At 38.5% G+C, this 19,398-nt stretch overlaps 1 protein-coding gene across 2 annotated transcripts; it reads right to left on the minus strand.

Moving 5' to 3' along the window:
• Positions 1 to 814: 814 nt before the first annotated feature.
• LACTB (lactamase beta) lies at positions 815 to 18,703 on the minus strand. Of its 2 annotated transcripts, NM_001099133.2 has the most exon segments (6): positions 815 to 1,616; positions 12,661 to 12,826; positions 13,716 to 14,067; positions 14,346 to 14,536; positions 17,758 to 17,824; positions 18,269 to 18,703. In NM_001099133.2, coding segments are annotated over 6 exon segments (1,671 nt in total). In that variant the 5' UTR covers positions 18,632 to 18,703; the 3' UTR covers positions 815 to 1,084.
• Positions 18,704 to 19,398: the final 695 nt, after the last annotated feature.

Consider the following 19,398-nt stretch of genomic DNA (forward strand, 5'->3'; position numbering starts at 1 on the left):
TAGGAAAGCAGGTTGTAGGACTTCCCTGGTGGTCCAGTAGTTAAGAATCTCTGCTTCCTCTGAGGGAGCATGGGTTGGATCCCTGGTCAGGAGCTAAGATTCCACATGTGACTTGGTGTGGCCAAAAATGAAAGCAGGCTGAGAAAGCCACTTGGATGCAAACACATGTTGCCTTTCATGAAAAGAGTAATTCAGAGGGCAGAGCCAAGAGTTTAGAGAACACAGCCAAGAGCCAAGAACTATTCTTAGGCCTTGAGCACTAATCAAGCAGCTACCAACCTGTGTCTGGCTGGGGAGCAAATAATATCTTTAGTTCACAAATCTTAAAATCTGTGAGTGAATGAGCATTTGCGAAACATTTCCTCTAGGACCAGAAAAGCCTTTAGATAACTACAACATATTGTCTGCACCCTCATTAGAGACTCTGGTGTCAGATCCATCCAGTCAAGCTACTCCTGAATTCTTGAGCTTCAGAAACCATGGGATAATAAATGTATGTTGTTTTAAGCTGCAATAGAGAACTAATATACCATTTCTCACAGTCTTGTTTCTGCCGTCATTTTTTTTTTCTTTTTAAAACATATTTATTTATTGGTTGTGGCAGGTCTTGGTTGTGGCATGCAGGATCTTAAGTTGCAGCATGTGGGATCTATTTCCCTGACCAGGGAGTGAACCTGGATCTCCTGCATTGGGAGCATGGAATCTTAGCCACTGGACCACAAGGGAAGTACCATCTGCTGTCATATTAAAAGAACAATATTTTGAGTCTGCTGTTGAATGAAATTTCCTCTATATTACACATTCAGAAAGTACACTTTTATCAGAATATTTTATTTCAAGAGTTAACACTTTTTTCAAAAAGTAAAAATATAGTTACTTCCCTGAGTATAAAGAACTCATCCTCCAATAAAAGACAATTACAAAAGTAAGCAATTAGAGGTACATAATTCTCTGCATTCAGTTATACTCTATTACAAATTTATTCTTTAAAATTGCATGTATTTTGGGACTTCAATGTTTCAAAACAAAACAAAAACCAACAAACAAAAACAAAACCATAACAGCTTGTTTTGCACCTGTGATGTTAAGGTATGTCTGATCTGTCTTTATCAAATTCCAGAGCAATCTTTAAAGCAGTGCTGTTGAGGCCAACAGACTGCATGTTACATATGATAGAAACAACTATTCCTCTTGGGGGGACCTTGTTATTTAGCGCTTCTGCATCCAGTTCTTCAGGAAGGACCAGCAGGACACTACTGGCACCCACTGCGCCTCCAGTGTGTGAGGCATAATGCCGCTGCTTCCTGCAAGAACCGTATGTCTGCTTCTTTTCCACCACGCCCCAGGCCATTGCATATTTACCCTCTTTATCCCAAGACATCTCTGTGTTAGGGACTGGTGTCCAAATCATCAGCATTGTTTCCGGTTTAAGATATCCAGGTAAAAGATTTTCATTTGCGTTCTTAAACAGCCCGACTTGGTAACCATATAGCATCGCATTCCCAAATTTCAGAAGGTCACCCACTGTAGACAGAAATCCACCACCAGCCCATTTATAGGAGTTATCCACGTAAGGTGTGTTGACAAGGCGTTTCTTTTTATTGTAAACATAAAATCTAAAATGAAATAAGAATAGTCATTAAAAATGTGATAGTCTAGTATTGACTCCATACATGAAGATGAATAGAAAAATGTATACATGAGACAGACTGTATTTCATTGTAGTGAATATATTTTCTCAGAAAGTAACCACTACTTTTCAGTATGATTCAAATAAAATGAAACACAAGCTACTGAGTAAAGTATAGAAAGCTGATTGTTTTTTCTATTGCAAGCCTTGCCCATGCTGAGTGTATGAAACTTCTAATACTGTTAAAAGATGTACTGATTAGTACACATGATATATATTTGCCCTGTGCATATGCAGAAACACCTAATGTTTGGTAGATATTTTCAGTTCCTGGGTTCAGTGAACCATGTGCTACATGTAAATTTTATAACTAAAAACATATCATTGGGATGTTCAGGAATAAGGTTAATATTTATCAGAAGACTACATCTCCTGATTAAAAATAACATAGAAATACTATGTATAATGATGGGATGGGGTACTTTCTTGGTGTAGTGGAACAGCTGCTGCTAAGTCACTTCAGTAGTATCCGACTCTGTGCGACCCCATAGACGTCCGGCAGCCCACCAGGCTCCCCCGTCCCTGGGATTCTCCAGGCAAGAACACTGGAGTGGGTTGCCATTTCCTTCTCCAGGGCATGAAAGTGAAAAGTGAAAGTGAAGTCGCTCAGTCGTGTTCGACTCTCAGCGACCCCATGGACTGCAGCCTTCCAGGTTCCTCCATCCATGGGATTTTCCAGGCAAGAGTACTGGAGTCGGGTGCCATTGCCTCAGCAGGAGTTAGCAAATCTCAGCCTGAATCCCAACTCTTACCCTTAATAACTATGTTTATTTTATTTGATTAATAAACATGTATATACTTCTTACTATGTTCCAGGTATTGTTCTAAGAACTATATACATATGAACTAATTTATTCCTGTAACAATGTTAGGAGATAGATACTACTACAATTCCTAAGGCACAGAGAACATATATAACTTGTCCAAAGCCACACAGTTTATAAGTGGCAGAATTGGATTAAAATCTAGGCAATCTGTTGCCTCTCTGCTTCCATCTTAATTTGTAAAATGGGGACAAAAACATCTACTTTGCAGAGTTAGAAATAAATGTATAAAGCACTCTGCATATTTCTAATAGGTACTTAATAAAGGTTTACTCGCTTAAGTATTCAACAATTATTGATGGAACATGTACTACATGCCAGGCACTGTTTGGATGCTGGGATAAAGTGTAAAACAAAAGAGACTGACCTCATGAAGTTTCCATTCTAATATGAGGAGACTGTACCATACATTAGGTACATAAAATGAAATCACAAAATAAATAATAAAGGACACAACTCTTGAGGCTTCTGCCTTTCAAGATTCATAATAAAATGGTACTCTTGGGTTTTCAGTTTGCTGACAGTCTCACCTGTAATGACTCTCATCTTCATCTATCCTTGGCTATTCATAAGCACAGTTAGACCTGAATCTTACCATCACTTTTTTATCTGTTTTAACACTAGGGTCTCAAACTCAGAAATTTCTTCCTATGACTATGACTTCCAATCCTTCCAGCTCTCCAAATGAACCTGCTCTCTGTCCTCAATGGAACCTTCATCCATGCCCATTGAGTCTTCTCAATTTTCCCAGGTCTTTTAGTTTCTAGTGGTTTCCTCTGATTTTCTCTTCTGCTGTTGCTGCTGCTATTCTAGGCTGAACTATATCATCAGTCGTTTCACCTATTTTGGTTGTGGTCTTTAGTGAGACCACATCTTTTGGTTCCTTACTGTTCTGAACTTATACTATACCAATCCATTAATTCTGAATAAACCTAGGTATCCCGTATATACCAAGAAAGGCTGCAGGAATTCATATAACAAAGCTGACTGCTATAAATTCATACTCTTGCTAAGGGTCTTTGCTGTTGTTCTCAAATCCTTTTATTCTTCTCCTGGGTACTCCCTGATATGTTGTTGCTGTTGTAGTCACTAAGTTGTGTCCGACTCTTTGCAACCCCATGGGCTATAGGCTACCAGGCTCCTCTGTCCATGAAATTTCCCAGGCAAGAATATTGGAGTGGGTTGCCATTTCCTTCTCCAGGGCATCTTCCCAACCCAGGGATCGAACTTATGTCTCTTGCATTGGCAGGCAGATTCTTTACCACTGAGCCAGCAGGGACGCCCCACTCCCTGGTGTACTCTTCACAGTTGTGATTCCTGATCTCACCCTCAGCCCCCTATCCTACTTTAGGCTTAGTCAGCAGATAACTATATTCTTTGTTTTACTGAGAAGATTGAGACCATCCAAAGTGAGCTAGAAACTCCCATCTTCATCTTAAAATGCATTTACATCATCATGCAATCTATACAAAAAATTTCCTATTGTTTTCAAGAGTAATTCTACTACCTGCATCTTCGACCACCTCCTATCACCTCTACAACCTTGTTTCACCAGTTATACTTCCTAGACTGTAGTACCTCCTTGCAGTTTGCCCTGCAAGCAGAAGCCACAGATTGTGCCTCCTCCTTTTCCAGCCATAAAAAACCCTCCAATGGTTATAAATGTAATGAGAATAAAACCCAAATTTCTCACAATGGTCTATGATACAGTCAATGGCCTTCAGTACAGGCAGGACTAACTCCCCAAGGGAAATTGTGAGAGGCATTTTTTTTTTAGCTGTCACAATTATTGGAGGGCTATTACTGAGACTTAAGGGGTAGGGGCCTAAGGGTCCTAAATGTCCTGTAGTGTATAGGAAAGCCCCACACCATGGTGCATTCTCCTATATCTATATCCTGTGAGGTCAACCATCCTACCAGATGTTCATGTAAGCAAAAATAAAATCTGTTTGTAACTAGTTGAGCCTAGAACCTCCTCCATTTTATATGTAAATACAAACTACTTTTTGGCACATTTTTACTCTAAGATGAATTCTTGAGTGCAGCCTTAGTGAAAATTGAAGACCACACTGTATTTTGCTTAAAACTTTAGCCAGAGTTTTAAGGACATGGGTTGAAGCACCAAATGCAATAAACCTGTACTGGTCTGCATTTACTTGTCACATTTAAAATAATTTTACATATTAAGTTGCAGTTAACTTTGTCACATCTTCACATGTTGTGGTAAGTAAATTTTATCATATTGAGACATCTATTATATACCATATTTTTCTATTATATAATATTCCTTTTATTTCTTTTTTTTTACATTTTAGTTAAGAGTATTGAATATAGGTTATATGATTTCCTATTTTCATTTCACATAACAAGGGAAGTGTTAAAACATATTGTTAAAGTAAGGAGCAGTGCGTCTAATGGCACTGATCCTCACTGTCCAATATAATTTAGCCCTTGCTCACCTCTGGGACCTCATCAATTACAACCTCTGTCTTCCTTCATAGCTTTCCTTATTATTCATATTTCAATTCAACTGACATGGCCTAAAACCAATATATTTTAAATAGACCTTCCCTTAACAACCTCTTCCTGTATATCCCACTGCTCTGTTCTATTTTCTTCACGTCAATATAGGAGATTCTTCGTTTACACTCCCATAGAATATAAGTTTCATAAGGGCAGAAATCTTATCTACCTGGTTCATTGGTATTTCCCCCATCTAGAACAGTACTGGACACCCACTGAGTACTGTGAAATATGTTGAACATGTGAAAGCATCATTTGTTGGCCAAGCATGTAATGGAGACTCCTTGCAAGGCATGGACAGAAAAGAAAAACCATACACTGTGGCTGCTCTCAAGGGCAAACAGTCTTGTTGGACAGTTCTTAAATTTTAGAGCACCATATGAATTGCCTGGAGATTTTGTTAAAATGCAGATTCTGCTTCAGCAGGTCTGGGGGGGCCTCAAATCTTGCACTTCTAACAAGCTCCCAAGTGATGCCAACATTGCTTTGAGTAACAGGTTATGGGATGACTAGAAAGATGGATGTGAGGAATCCTGAGCACTAGTGAGAGCAAGACTTGTTGAAATGGTTCCTCACTCTGCTGGGGAGCAAAAGAGTTCAGTCTGACTGAAGCAGAGAGTGCTTCACAAGGTGATGACAGAGGAGTAGACATGGGACAGGGTACACGTCATAAGGCTTTCCTTGCCGTGATAGGAATTTTGACGCCTTCACCTTTAGTTCACAAAATGCTCTAGTTTTCTATATGCTAAGGGAAAACACACACACACACACTTTTTTTTTTTTTCTTATCCTCGTTACAGCTTCCAGTTTCCAGTCTTTTCACTCTCGGTTCAGTTCAGTCACTCAGTCGTGCCCGATTCTTTGCGACCCCATGAATCGCAGCATGCCAGGCCTCCCTGTCCATCACCAACTCCTGGAGTTCACCATGTCCATCGAGTTGGTGATGCCATCCAGCCATCTCATCCTCTGTCGTCCCCTTCTCCTCCTGCCCCAATCCCTCCCAGCATCAGGGTCTTTTCCAATGAGTCAACTCTTCACATGAGGTGGCCTAAGTATTGGAGTTTCAGCTTCAACATCAGTCCTTCCAATGAATATTCAGGACTGATCTTTAGGATGGACTGGTTGGATCTCCTTGCAGTCCAAGGGACTCTCAAGAGTCTTCTCCAACACCACAGTTCAAAAGCATCAGTTCTTCAGCGCTCAGCTTTCTTTATAGTCCAACTCTCACATCCATACATGACTACTGGAAAAATCATAGCCTTGACTAGATGGACCTTTGTTGGCAAAGTAATGTCTCTGCTTTTGAATATGCTGTCTAGGTTGTTTATGACTTTCCTTCCAAGGAGTAAGCGTCTTTTAATTTCATGGCTGCAATCAACATCTGCAGTAATTTTGGAGCCCAGAAAAATAAAGTCTGACACTGTTTCCCCATCTATTTCCCATGAAGTGATGGGACCGGAGGCCATGATCTTAGTTTTCTGAATGTTGAGCTTTAAAGCCAACTTTTTCACTCTCCGCTTTCACTTTCATCAAGAGGCTTTTTAGTTCCTCTTCACTTTCTGCCATAAGGGTGGTGTCATCTGCATATCTGAGGTTATTGATATTTCTCCTGGTAATCTTGATTCCAGCTTGTGCTTCTTCCAGCCCAGCATTTCTCATGCATAGATGTTAAATAAACAGGGTGACAATATACAGCCTTGACGTACTCCTTTTCCTATTTGGAACCAGTCTGTTGTTTCCTGTCCAGTTCTAACTGTTGCTTCCTGACCTGCATATAGGTTTCTCAAGAGGCAGGTCAGGTGTTCTGGTATTCCCATCTCTTTCAGAATTTTCCACAGTTTATTGTGATCCACACAGTCAAAGGCTTTGGCATAGTCGATAAAGCAGAAATTGATGTTTTTCTGGAACTCTATTGCTTTTTCGATGATCCAGCAGATCTTGGCAATTTGATCTCTGGCTCCTCTGCCTTTTCAAAACCAGCTTGAATATCTGGAAGTTCATGGTTCATGTATTGCTGAAGCCTGGCTTGGAGAATTTTGAGCATTACTTTCCTAACGTGTGAGAGGAGTGCAATTGTGCGGTAGTTTGAGCATTCTTTGGCATTGCCTTTCTTTGGGATTGGAATGAAAACTGACCTTTTCCAGTCCTGTGGCCACTGCTGAGTTTTCCAAATTTGCTGGCATATTGAGTGCAGCACTTTCACAGCATCATCTTTCAGTATTTGCAATAGCTCAACTGGAATTCCATCGCCTCCACTAGCTTTGTTGGTAGTGATGCTTTCCTAAGGCCCACTTGACTTCACATTCCAGGATGTCTGGCACTCTCATATATTGCCAAACTACACAAAACAGTCCACACCTGCTGTTTTCATGCACTCACCCTCTCCATTCATTCAGTTCCTTAGAAGGCTTCTGTTCCTTCATCTCTACTAAACAGCTCTCTTGCGTGTTATCAAGGATCTTCTAATTCCCCTCATTCTAGCTTCCCCTGTAGCTCTGTGACCCAACACATCACTGACACTCCCCACAGGCCACTTTGCTCTGTTCTCTCTCTTCTAGCTCTCAGTCCCGTGATTCCCCAGATCCCTCCCATCACCAGGGGTTCCAGGGTCCCAGGTCTTCTTTTCTATAGGAATTAACTACAAAACTGCAGCTGTACCACAATCCCTGTTCCAAATTTACCACCGGTTTTTCTATTAGCATTAATGAGTCTCAAATTTGTTTCTCAATGTTGTTTACCAGATTGAGTAGTGGGCCTCACCCTTTCCTTCAAAATTCATAACACTGAAGGATAGTGGGCACATAATTTGCAAAATGACTCCTCTTTCTTCTGTCATGATTCTTATATGTCTCCCAAAAGTCCAAGTCATAATATTGAGTGAAGCAAGAGTGACCACAGGTATATGCTCTGAAGATTAAAAAAGTCTACAGAGGATCTAAATATGCTCCCCTATGAGCCAATGATTTGATACATCGTCTTCTCATTTTGCAAAATGAACGTGTCCAGAAGTGATCTCGTCTGAACTTTCTCATATTTCTCCTCTCCATTAAGATCTTTCCTGCCTCTCTTGCCCTCAACTCTCTCACATTCAGTAATGACAAATCTCATCATCCAACCTTAGCTTTCTGTCTAATCTTTCTCCCTTCCTTTCATTTCTATAGCCACTCTTGTATTTAAGGTCCTCGTTACTTTTTGCCTGAATGCTGATTACACTTGTATTTCCAGTCAATCAAATTTCAAAAAAATCTCACATGATAGAATAATTAAAAATAGGTTTCTCAATGAAAAATATATTTGTTAGAGTGATCGCCAAGCTTGTAAACTAGGAGAGACCTACAAACCTATTTTGGTTAATAATCAGCTTTGCATTATACAACTTTTAATGAAGTGTTTCAAAGCACTTACATCAAGGCTGGAAATTAGGATGACTCCTCTTTTAAAATAAATTCTAAGCTTTAATCTTTTGATTCCTTTTTACAGAGGACAAATTAATGACTTCTCATGAAAATATTCTTGATCAGCTGAATAACTTCACTATTTCAAATTCTTAAAGGATTTCTGCACTAAAAGAATGGAATTATGGACACAAGTTCTTCAATTACTGGAATATCTTTGTAACTGAATAATTGATGGAATGATGCCAGATGACAAAACAGTCATCCTGAAGAATCTCTATAGTTTCTGCACAACATTATAGTACTATAGAAATCTACATCTAGAAGCTTATAAATGCAAAATAATTTTAAATCCTTTTTAAATGCCTTTACAAATAATTATGCATCACTTTGTATTTTATTGCTTTAAGAAGTTAAAAAACCTATAGAATTTAACATGCATATTATACAAACCAATCTCACTCTAACATTTAGCATTAACATGGGCTGAACCTACTACCAGATAGGCTAAAGGCATAAAAGAAAGCTTCACAAGGAACAATGCTTAATCTTAGAAGATACTTGAAAAAATAAAAATAATTAATAATAAAGACAATAAGAGAAGGAAAAGACCATACTTATACTGTCAAACTACAGCAAACACTTCAGAAAACATTTTATTTGATTTTGGTCTTATCCAATTATGAAAGAGATCTTTGTTGCAAGTATTACGCCAAACACAGAGAAAATATGAATGGTATCTAATAATAAGCTAATGCATTGACTAAGGATTCCCCCATCAACAGTGTCCTTCAGTGGCAAGAACATTCACTCCATTCCCCTGTGGGTTTTTGCTTAAAGGGTTATTTAGTTTACTTGCTTATACAGAGTACACTTGAAATACAGAATAAATGTATCTATTTGCATATACAGAATCAATGTTCCTATTCTTCAAGAAACCCCAGTTTTATTCAGGACAACAATGCACCCAGCTAAAAACGGATTTCTCTGCATTCCTTACAGCTGAATGTGGCCTGACACTAAAATTCTGGCCAAAGAAAAGTAGGTAGTATTTCGGGGTGGGATTCTGGGAAAATATCTCAAACAGGTGACAGATACTGTGAGACACTATTTTAAAGACACACACACATTCACACAGAGAAGTGATAGAGATGATAAATATTTACTTCTGGGACACAGTAACTCTAAAAAGCCTAGGTCAAGATAATACAAACATATGTATGATTATACCAAGGGGTCAGTAGACTAGATAACAAAGCTGCAAATTTTTGCTCAAAATTTCATTTCTTGTAAAATTGTACCATAAAACAAATAGAAACATATGCAATTACTAAGTTTTACTTTAAGGTTTTTTGTTGTTTTTTTTTAAACATACATCTTTGAGAAGATTTCTTTTACTCCCTGCACTTCCACTCGAACCTGATGCCTCTAAGCCCCTTTGAAATAACTGTTACAAAAATAAGAATCAGAGTTGAGCTTTTAGAGGCCCCAGTAGAAATTCTATCAAGTAAAATAAAAACAAAGAAAATGGACAGAACATTTTCCTCTGTAACAACATTTCCTTCTTCTTTTAGTGTCCTACTTTATTTCTGTAGCCCATTTAATCTACCTAAACAGAATCACTTACTCCTTTAGCACCACTGGGCACAAGCAAAATCTAAAGAAAAACCCAGAGCTGATGGAAACCTTTAATGGTAGAAACAGAAACCCACTGCCTTTTCTCAAAGAATGGGCGATAAGATGAAACTAACTCACTGTCACATGCCATGTTTTGGTATTTGTGCATTACTTACTAAGAAAACAACAAACAACAGCTGACTTGCAGTCTGCACATTCATGGAGACTTAATTTTCAGTTGAGAAAAGAGGCTCAGTGATTCCCCCTTTTATAGAAGAGCAGGTATTTGTTATCAAATGCCTAGATTTAACTCAAAATAAGGTTATGCATCTATTCCAACACTACTAGAGAATCTTTTCTAGATTCAACTGACAACTTCAGGTGTTATTTTTTCCTATGTTTCCAGTAGAATATAATGTGGACCTAGACATAATAAGCATTGTCTGAAAACTAAGGTCATTTCCATCATTAAACTGTCTACAAATAACAAATGCTGGAGAGGGTATGGAGAAAAGGGAACCCTCCTACACTGTTGGTGGGAATGTAAGTTAGTGTAGCCGCTATGGAGAAGAGTAAGGAGGTTCCTCAAAAGATTAAAAATAGAATTGCCATATGATCCAGTAATACCACTCTTTGGCATATACTTGGACTAAACCGTAATTCAAAAAGATACATGCACCTCTATGTTCACAGAAGCACTGTTTGCAATAGCCAAGACATGGAAACAATCTATATGTCCAGTGACGAATAAATAAATATGTGGTGTGTATACACACACACACACATACACACACACATGATGTATACTCAGCCACAAAAAAAGAAATAATGTCATTTGTAGCAACATGGATGTAACTAGAGATTATCATACTAAGTAAGTCAGGAAGAGAAAGACAAATACCATATGATATCACTCATATATGGAATCTAAAATACTGCACACATGAACCTACCTACAAATCAGAAACAGACTCACAGACATAGAGAATGGGCCGTGGTTGCCAAAGGGGAGGTGAGGAGGCAGAGGGATGAACTGGGAGCCTGGGGTTAGCTGATGCAAACTGTTACATTTAGAACGGATAAACAACAAGGTCCTACTAATATAGCACAGAGAAATATATCCAACCTCCTGGGATACACCATAATAGAAAATAATATTAAATAAAGAATGTGTATATGTGTATAACTGAGCCTCTTTGCTATACAGCAGAAATTAGCACAACATTGTAAATCAACTACACTTCAATTAAAAAAAAAAAAAAGAACAAAACAACAACAAAAAAAACCCTACAGGTCACTTAAACTTATAATTCACCGCTTGCTGCTAACCTAATTTCTTTTAGGTTCAAAAAATCTATTTCAGGCTGATTTGCAATGCATATTTGATCCTTTTAAATAAGCTGATAATTTTAAAATGGTAATTTAACTAAATACAACAGAAAACTGAACAAAGCTAGTATGGGGAGATAAACCTACAAACCTCTACCATTTCATCCAGTCAAGTATCATTAAGTCATTTGTAAAGTGTGTCCTCTAATGGAAACTTAAAAGGTAAAAGTAACAGTTGATTTGTTAAATGTGTTGTTACCTTTCTAACCAACCAAATAATAAGAGTAAAATGGAAAACACTATAACTGTAAAACTCGAATTAGTCTTTAGTCACAAGATTTTCTTTCACTGCCTTTTTTATACATTACTACTAAAAATTATGACAAAATTTTAGCTTGATTATTTCAATAAAATGATTTTCAAAGTTTTACAGGGGAGAAAACTGGTATATACCACTTCAAATTATCATCACCAGTAAAGGAATACAATGAATTCATGTGACTTCTGAGAGACCTGACGATTAAATGTAACGTGCGATCCTAGATTAGATCCTGCACCAGAAAGAAAAATGTTTTTCCTTGTGTTATAAAGGACATTATTGGGGCAACTGATAAAATCTGAATACTGTGTGTAGATTTGATACAAGCATTATGTTGATGTTAATTTCCTGAATGCCCTTAGTTTTAGAAAATACATATTTAAGTATTTATGGGTACCACTTAAGTATAAGGGGTAGCATATTACCAACTGATTTCCAAATGGCTGAGAAAAAAATAACAGAGACAGACAGATAAAGCAAATGTAGTAAAATAACTAACGTGGGGAATCTGGTTGAAGAGTATATGAAAATTCTTTGTACCAGTTTGTGTAACTTTTCTATAAGTGTAAGATAATTTCTAAATTTAAAAAATAATTAAAAATAATAAAAGGTAAATAAAAGATTAACTAAAATATAAGGGATGATGGAAGATCAAATTATAGATAGCCATGATGGGTAAAATTTTAGTTTAATTATTCATGTGCTTAAATTATTATTGCTAACTTTTATCTAAGGAACTTGGACTACTTCATATATATATATATATATATATACACAAATATATATGAAAAATAAAATACATTTTATTTTACTTACATTTTAGGTGGAAAAAGAGACATGAAGAAAAGCTCCCAAAATGTGGCAGGTTGATTATGGAATGGAGACAAGCAAAGCGTGACTTTAAATTGATAACATAGTATGAAGATGCAATATAGCTAGACATACCAGAAGGTAATCATTTACCTTGCTCTATTGTAAATCACTGGCTCATTTTCCTCCTGCACAGTTGTCAGCATATCCAAGTCATGGAATATTTTCTGCATATAGTCCAAATATTTATATCCTGAAGCTCTTTCTACTATGGCTGCCAGTAGGGTATAGCCAAAAGTTGAATACAAAAACTGACTACCTTGAGACATCATTGCAAAGGGGGAAAAAAAAAAAAGTGCTTCATTATTATTCAAAAACATGCAAAATATTTTTCTACTGAAAACTGGCATATTTTTAAAACTAGAATATTTTACTAACCATTTAGGTGAAGATCATGAATGATATATTAACAAATTTAGTCAACTTTGCAATGGCCCTGCTTATTTCATGTCTCAAACACAAGCATGTTAATAAAATGATCGATATATTTATTAGTTTTTTTGTTTGTTTTTTGTTTTCTTCGCCATGCCCCAGTTGGGATTTGAACCCCTTGCCCCTTGCCATGGAAGGTTGGAGTCCTAACCACTGGATGTCTAGGGAATTTCCACAAACCACTTTTAAAATGAAAATGGAATACAAGGACATAAACCTACAATAAATTTAAAGATAAAGTGGTTTTGGCAGGCATCATACCAAAAAATACACAAAAAATTATTTTTATAGAGCAGCTTTTTGGGAAATAAAATTAAGCTGGGGTATGCTAATTTCTTTAAGAAATGAATGTATAAAACAAATTGAACAATTTAATTAAATACTAACAAAATACAAAAAATCAGCAATGCTTCATCATGCAAACTTTGGTCCAAATTTTATTTGGAGGGCTATTCCAACACCTTATTTTTTCCATGAATATCCTGATACTGAGAATCCATTAAATGTCTAGGTAGCCTCCAGTGAAGTTAAAGCAAACAACTAACTGCTTGAATGCTAGGCTTTGTTAAGAACTATAGACAACAAAGGCAAGCATGTAACAAAACCATACCATCATCAACCACATTGAATGCACTCAGGATGGTATCATTTTGGAGTTTCTGAAAATTAATCATTCAATAATGATGATTTTGTAAAAAGAAGAAATTAACACTCACCAGGTTTGAAGAACAAAGGGTCATTTTTAAATAATCTTAGAGATTCAATTGAATTTTCAAATTTTTCTTTCAAATATAATTCACCTTGTTCAAAATCATTCTTTTTCTTGCAAGGTTTTGAATTTCGGCCTTTGGTTTCATTATCTTGCTCTACCTTAGCTTTCGCAAAGTCATTCTTTTCGTTACTTTTGCCTCCTTTTTCTTTTAACTCTTTTTCTTGGTCAGATTCCATCATCTCTTTCATCATCTTTAAGGCTTTATAAGCTTTCTCTTCTTTCACCTTTTTCATGTCCTTTTCATAATGACGAATTCCACTTAAATGGGAAATCAATAATCTTGTTGTGACAGACACCTAACAGTAAAAACATGAAAATTCAACTACGGTATTAAACTGCATAATAAAAAGTCAGTAGCCTTGTAATAATGTTCCAGCAATATTTTCCATTTTAAACTGCTGCTATCATGTACGCATCTTTAGCCTCAAATTTTAGAAAAATATCCAATCAGTTATTACCAGGAGAAAATAAAACTTTAATCCATTAACAAAATTTAAAAACAAATCAAAGAATCTTATGAAAGCTTTTAAAACACTTAGACGTCATTAGAAAAAGGAACTATGAGCTTCAGTACCTTTTCACCTTCATATTCTTTTTCTGGGAATTCAGGAACATAATGTTGTACTGGAATATCAAGATCCAGTTTCCCTGCTTCCCACAGTTTGGCAATAGCAACCATAGTGAGGCTTTTGCTGATACTGGCAATTCTCATAACTGTCTCTGGCTTGCATGGTACACGGTTCTCAACGTCAGCATAACCTAAACCTTTGGGAGAAAAAAGCAAAAAGTCATAATAGGTCTCATGGTCAAAGGAGTCTTCAAAAACTGAAATAATACTATCTTAAAACATTCCATGTGCTTATCAAAAGAAAAAGCTATTCTGCTTGCATAACTAATCAAAACTGAACATATAAGGGATGAGTCTTAGCAATACTGACAACTGTAGGCCTAACAATTTAACCTTATAACAAGACTGAAATTGTACCTTGTGCAAAACAGTAATGTTATGATTCAGTTACTAATGCTTAGCTTATCTAAACAATTTGTTTATTCCATATTTTAAATAAATTACATTCTTTAAGGAAAACATCATTGTTCTTCAGATTATATTTATTCTTGATTTTTTAGTGAGTTTACACAAAATCCCTAAAAATGATTAATAAAACAAATGTGAAAAGATGCCCCAGAAAACCAATCAAGCTAATCATCAATTAAATTCAGCTGCAGGTCAGAAGAAAACTAATGTACTCATGGGGTCACAAAGAGTCAGACACGACTGAACAACAACTAGTTTAAATAAAGCTCCTTCTAACCTCTGAGCCACCAGGGAAGCCCAGAAAAGATTTTACGTTTCGTTTCATCTTCTGTAGGATAAAAGTGTGGCAATCTAAGATATATAAAGAACTTAGATCTGAAAAGAATGAAAAGGTATAATTATTTTCACCTGTAAATGTAGATTATGCAGAAAAATACCTGCATAAAAACAAAGCCCTCACCTACAGAGCTGACATTTATATAATTTTTATTATAATATCTTTCATAAATGTTGATTGGGCTATGCTTAAACTTGGATAAAGAATCACTTTTTCTTTAAATTCAAAACCTTACTGCTCCTATCAACTTCTAAAAGTACTCCTTCCTTTAAATGATGTCTGAAACAACACTTCCTAAAAGCTGGGTTTCTAAAAACCTGCTGTGATGAGTTGGACCAATTTGTGCACAATGGAAAAGTAAATCAAATTACAAAATTCTTTGATAAAAGTATCACAGAATGACTAGGAATCTATCTTCCCAAGTCGCTAGCTTTTTTCTGAAAATATAGCTGACACCCCTGTATAGTCAAAAACAAAAACAAATAAAGTAGATTGTAAACTCATTGAAGAAAAAGAATCATGTATATCCCCAGTTCTTAGTACTGTGCATTTTACACAACAGAGGACTCAATAAATCGACTGAATAAAAAAAGAAAACCACTACAGTCTGATGTTTTATTTAATCATAAGGGTTATCTACAAACGTGCAGTTAACAGACTGTTTTATACACAACTTTGAAAGCAATATCACTAATGAACATAGATGCAAAAATCCTTAAAAAAATTCTAGCAATCAGAATCCAACAACACATTAAAAAGATCATACACCATGACCAAGTGGGCTTTATCCCAGGGATGCAAGGATTCTTCAATATCCGCAAATCTATCAATGTTATACACCACATTAACAAATTGAAAAACAAAAACCATATGATTATCTCAATAGATGCAGAGAAAGCCTTTGACAAAATTCAACATCCATTTATGATAAAAACTCTCCAGAAAGCAGGAATAGAAGGAACATACCTCAACATAATAAAAGCTATATATGACAAACCCACAGCAAACATTATCCTCAATGTTGAAAAATTGAAAGCATTTCCTCTAAAGTCAGGAACAAGACAAGGGTGCCCACTTTCACCATTACTATTCAACATAGTTTTGGAAGTTTTGGCCACAGCAATCAGAGCAGAAAAAGAAATAAAAGGAATCCAAATTGGAAAAGAAGTAAAACTCTCACTGTTTACAGATGACATGATCCTTTACATAGAAAACCCTAAAGACTCCACCAGAAAATTACTAGGACTAATCAATGATTATAGTAAAGTTGCAGGATATAAAATCAACACACAGAAATCCCTTGCATTCCTATACACTAATAATGAGAAAACTGAAAGAGAAATTAAGGAAACAATTCCATTCACCATTGCAACGGAAAGAATAAAATACTTAGGAATATATCTACCTAAAGAAACTAAAGACCTATATATAGAAAACTATAAAACACTGGTGAAAGAAATCAAAGAGGACACTAATAGATGGAGAAATATACCATGTTCATGGATTGGAAGAATCAATATAGTGAAAATGAGTATACTACCCAAAGCAATTTATAGATTCAATGCAATCCCTATCAAGCTACCAACAGTATTCTTCACAGAGTTAGAACAAATAATTTCACAATTTGTATGGAAATACAAAAAAACCTCGAACAGCCAAAGCTATCTTGAGAAAGAAGAATGGAACTGGAGGAATCAACCTGCCTGACTTCAGGCTTTATTACAAAGCCACAGTTATCAAGACAGTATGGTACTGGCACAAAGACAGAAATATTGATCAATGGAACAAAATAGAAAGCCCAGAGATAAATCCACACACATATGGACACCTTATCTTTGACAAAGGAGGCAAGAATATACAATGGATTAAAGACAATCTCTTTAACAAGTGGTGCTGGGAAAACTGGTCAACCACTTGTAAAAGAATGAAACTAGAACACTTTCTAACACCATACACAAAAATAAACTCAAAATGGATTAAAGATCTCAACGTAAGACCAGAAACTATAAAACTCCTAGAGGAGAACATAGGCAAAACGCTCTCCGACGTACATCACAGCAGAATCCTCTATGACCCACCTCCCAGAATATTGGAAATAAAAGCAAAAATAAACAAATGGGACCTAATTAAACTTAAAAGCTTCTGCACAACTAAGGAAACTATTAGCAAGGTGAAAAGGCAGCCTTCAGAATGGGAGAAAATAATAGCAAATGAAGCAACTGACAAACAACTAATCTCAAAAATATACAAGCAACTCCTACAGCTCAACTCCAGAAAAATAAATGACCCAATCAAAAAATGGGCCAAAGAACTAAATAGACATTTCTCCAAAGAAGACATACAGATGGCTAACAAACACACACACACACAAAAAGAAAGCAATAAATTCAGTCTTTTAAGAAAGTGGGGGTAGAAACAAGCCATCTTTAAGACTCCAATTTATTCATCAGAGTCATATTTTAAGCCTTGCTATTCTATTCCAACACAGAATAAAGTCCAATTCTTTATTCTGTTAGACACTTTTCTCTAAAGTATGTATTCCACTTCATGGGCAAGATTTTATTGACCGACTGGCAGAAAACAAGCCAATAAATAAAGCTCTTCTGAGCCTACCTTCTGACCAGACTTCTTTTCCATCTACAGAGACTCCAACTACGATGCCCGGTGCGCCCACCTCATCCTAAAAGCCAAGGGGAAAACACAGTTCAAGAGCACAGCTCAAAGACAGGCCGAAATCCGCCGCAGGTCCGCCAGCGCCTTACTCGAGGGCTTCTCTCGGCCCCGCCCCACCACGCCCCCTCAGCCCGGGCCCCGCCCACCTCGGCTCCGGCCGGCCGGGCGCTAACGGTGAGGGGGTGTGCCTGCCGGGCACCCTGAGGGGGAAGGGGCGGTCCCCGAGGCGGACCTTGACCTCCGCCCCGACTGGGGCAACCTCCCAACAGCTTCTGACCACGGCCGGGAGAATGGGAAACGGGAAGTCTTTCTCGCCACCAGCCGGCATCCCGCCGCCCGGGATGGGGTCCGCTCGCCCCGAAGGATAACCACCAAGGGGCCTCATTATTCCAGGGTTACGCCGGGGGTGGGGCGCCGCGTTCCCGGCTGTCTACGCCCCCGATCGCTCCACCTTGATCCTGTGCAGGAGGTCGCGGCTACTGTCGATGGCTCTGGCGAAGTGCCTGGCGTGCGGCGGCGCAGGGGTCTGCGGAGACCACGGGGCGAGGGGCTGTTCCTGTGCCTGCAGCGGCTCGGCCTGAGGCAGCGCCTCAGGGTCGGGGGCCGCGGCAGGTGGCGCGGGGGATGCGCCCCTCAGCCCGCCGGCCAGCTTAACCCCAAGTGCCAGCCCCAGCCCCAGTCCGAGGCCCCCGACCCACCCGGGGCCGAGTGGCGGCAGCCCGGCGCGCTGATGAGCCGCACGCCGCCCACAGCCCCAGGCGCAGCCCCCGGTGGTCGCTGCTCTGGCCATCACGGCTGACAGAAGCCGGTACATGGTGTCTCTGGTGAGCCGGCGGCTTCAGAGATCCCACAGGCCGGGCTGGCGGCTGAGGCTCAAGGAAGGGATGGGAGGGAGGGGAAGGGAGGGGGGCGGTGACTGCGCTCAGACCTTAGCAGTCAAGGCACGATGGGCAGAGCGCCGAGAGCATCGAGTCCTTCCTCTTTTCCTTTTTTAACTTTGTCCTGTGTCTTTCTCGATGTTTCTTCATCTTTCTCCGTCCCCTCCAGTTTCCCCACGTCTGCCTCCTCTTAGATCCGGTGTCGCCTCCTTAGAGAAGCTTTCGTAGGCCCCGTCCCTAGGAGCTCTCTCCACACCTGGAGCCCCAATGCGCACATCTCTTCAGTTCTGTTCAGTCCCTCAGTCACCGCCAGGCCTCCCTGTCCATCACCAACTCCCTGAGTTCACCCAAATTCATGTCCATCTAGTCGGTGATCCCATCCAGCCATCTCATCCTCTGTCATCCCCTTCTCCTCCTGCCCCCAATCCCTCCCAGCATCAGAGTCTTTTCCAATGAGTCAACTCTTTGCATGAGGTAGCAAAGTACTGGAGTTTCAGCTTTAGCATCATTCCTTCCAAAGAACACCCAGGGCTGATCTCCTTTAGAATGGACTGGTTGGATCTCCTTGCAGTCCAAGGGACTCTCAAGAGTCTTCTCCAACACCACAGTTCAAAAGCATCAATTCTTCGGCGCTCAGCTTTCTTCACAGTCCAACTCTCACATCCATACAGGACTACTGGAAAAACCATAGCCTTGACTAGAT

Source organism: Bos taurus, chromosome 10, assembly GCF_002263795.3.
Source record: "Bos taurus isolate L1 Dominette 01449 registration number 42190680 breed Hereford chromosome 10, ARS-UCD2.0, whole genome shotgun sequence".
Taxonomy (NCBI): domain Eukaryota; kingdom Metazoa; phylum Chordata; class Mammalia; order Artiodactyla; family Bovidae; genus Bos; species Bos taurus.

Bases quoted from the DNA above. Each gene is read 5' to 3' on its own strand.
- LACTB (XM_059890627.1), bottom strand. From the start codon at position 18,631: ATGTACCGGCTTCTGTCAGCCGTGATGGCCAGAGCAGCGACCACCGGG. The intron at 14,068-14,345 runs GTACTGAAGCTC...TTTTACTGTTAG, and splicing joins AAGAATATGAAGGTGAAAAG to GTGTCTGTCACAACAAGATT. The intron at 12,823-13,715 runs GTGAGTGTTAAT...GTCTCAAGGTAG, and splicing joins CCCTTTGTTCTTCAAACCTG to TCAGTTTTTGTATTCAACTT.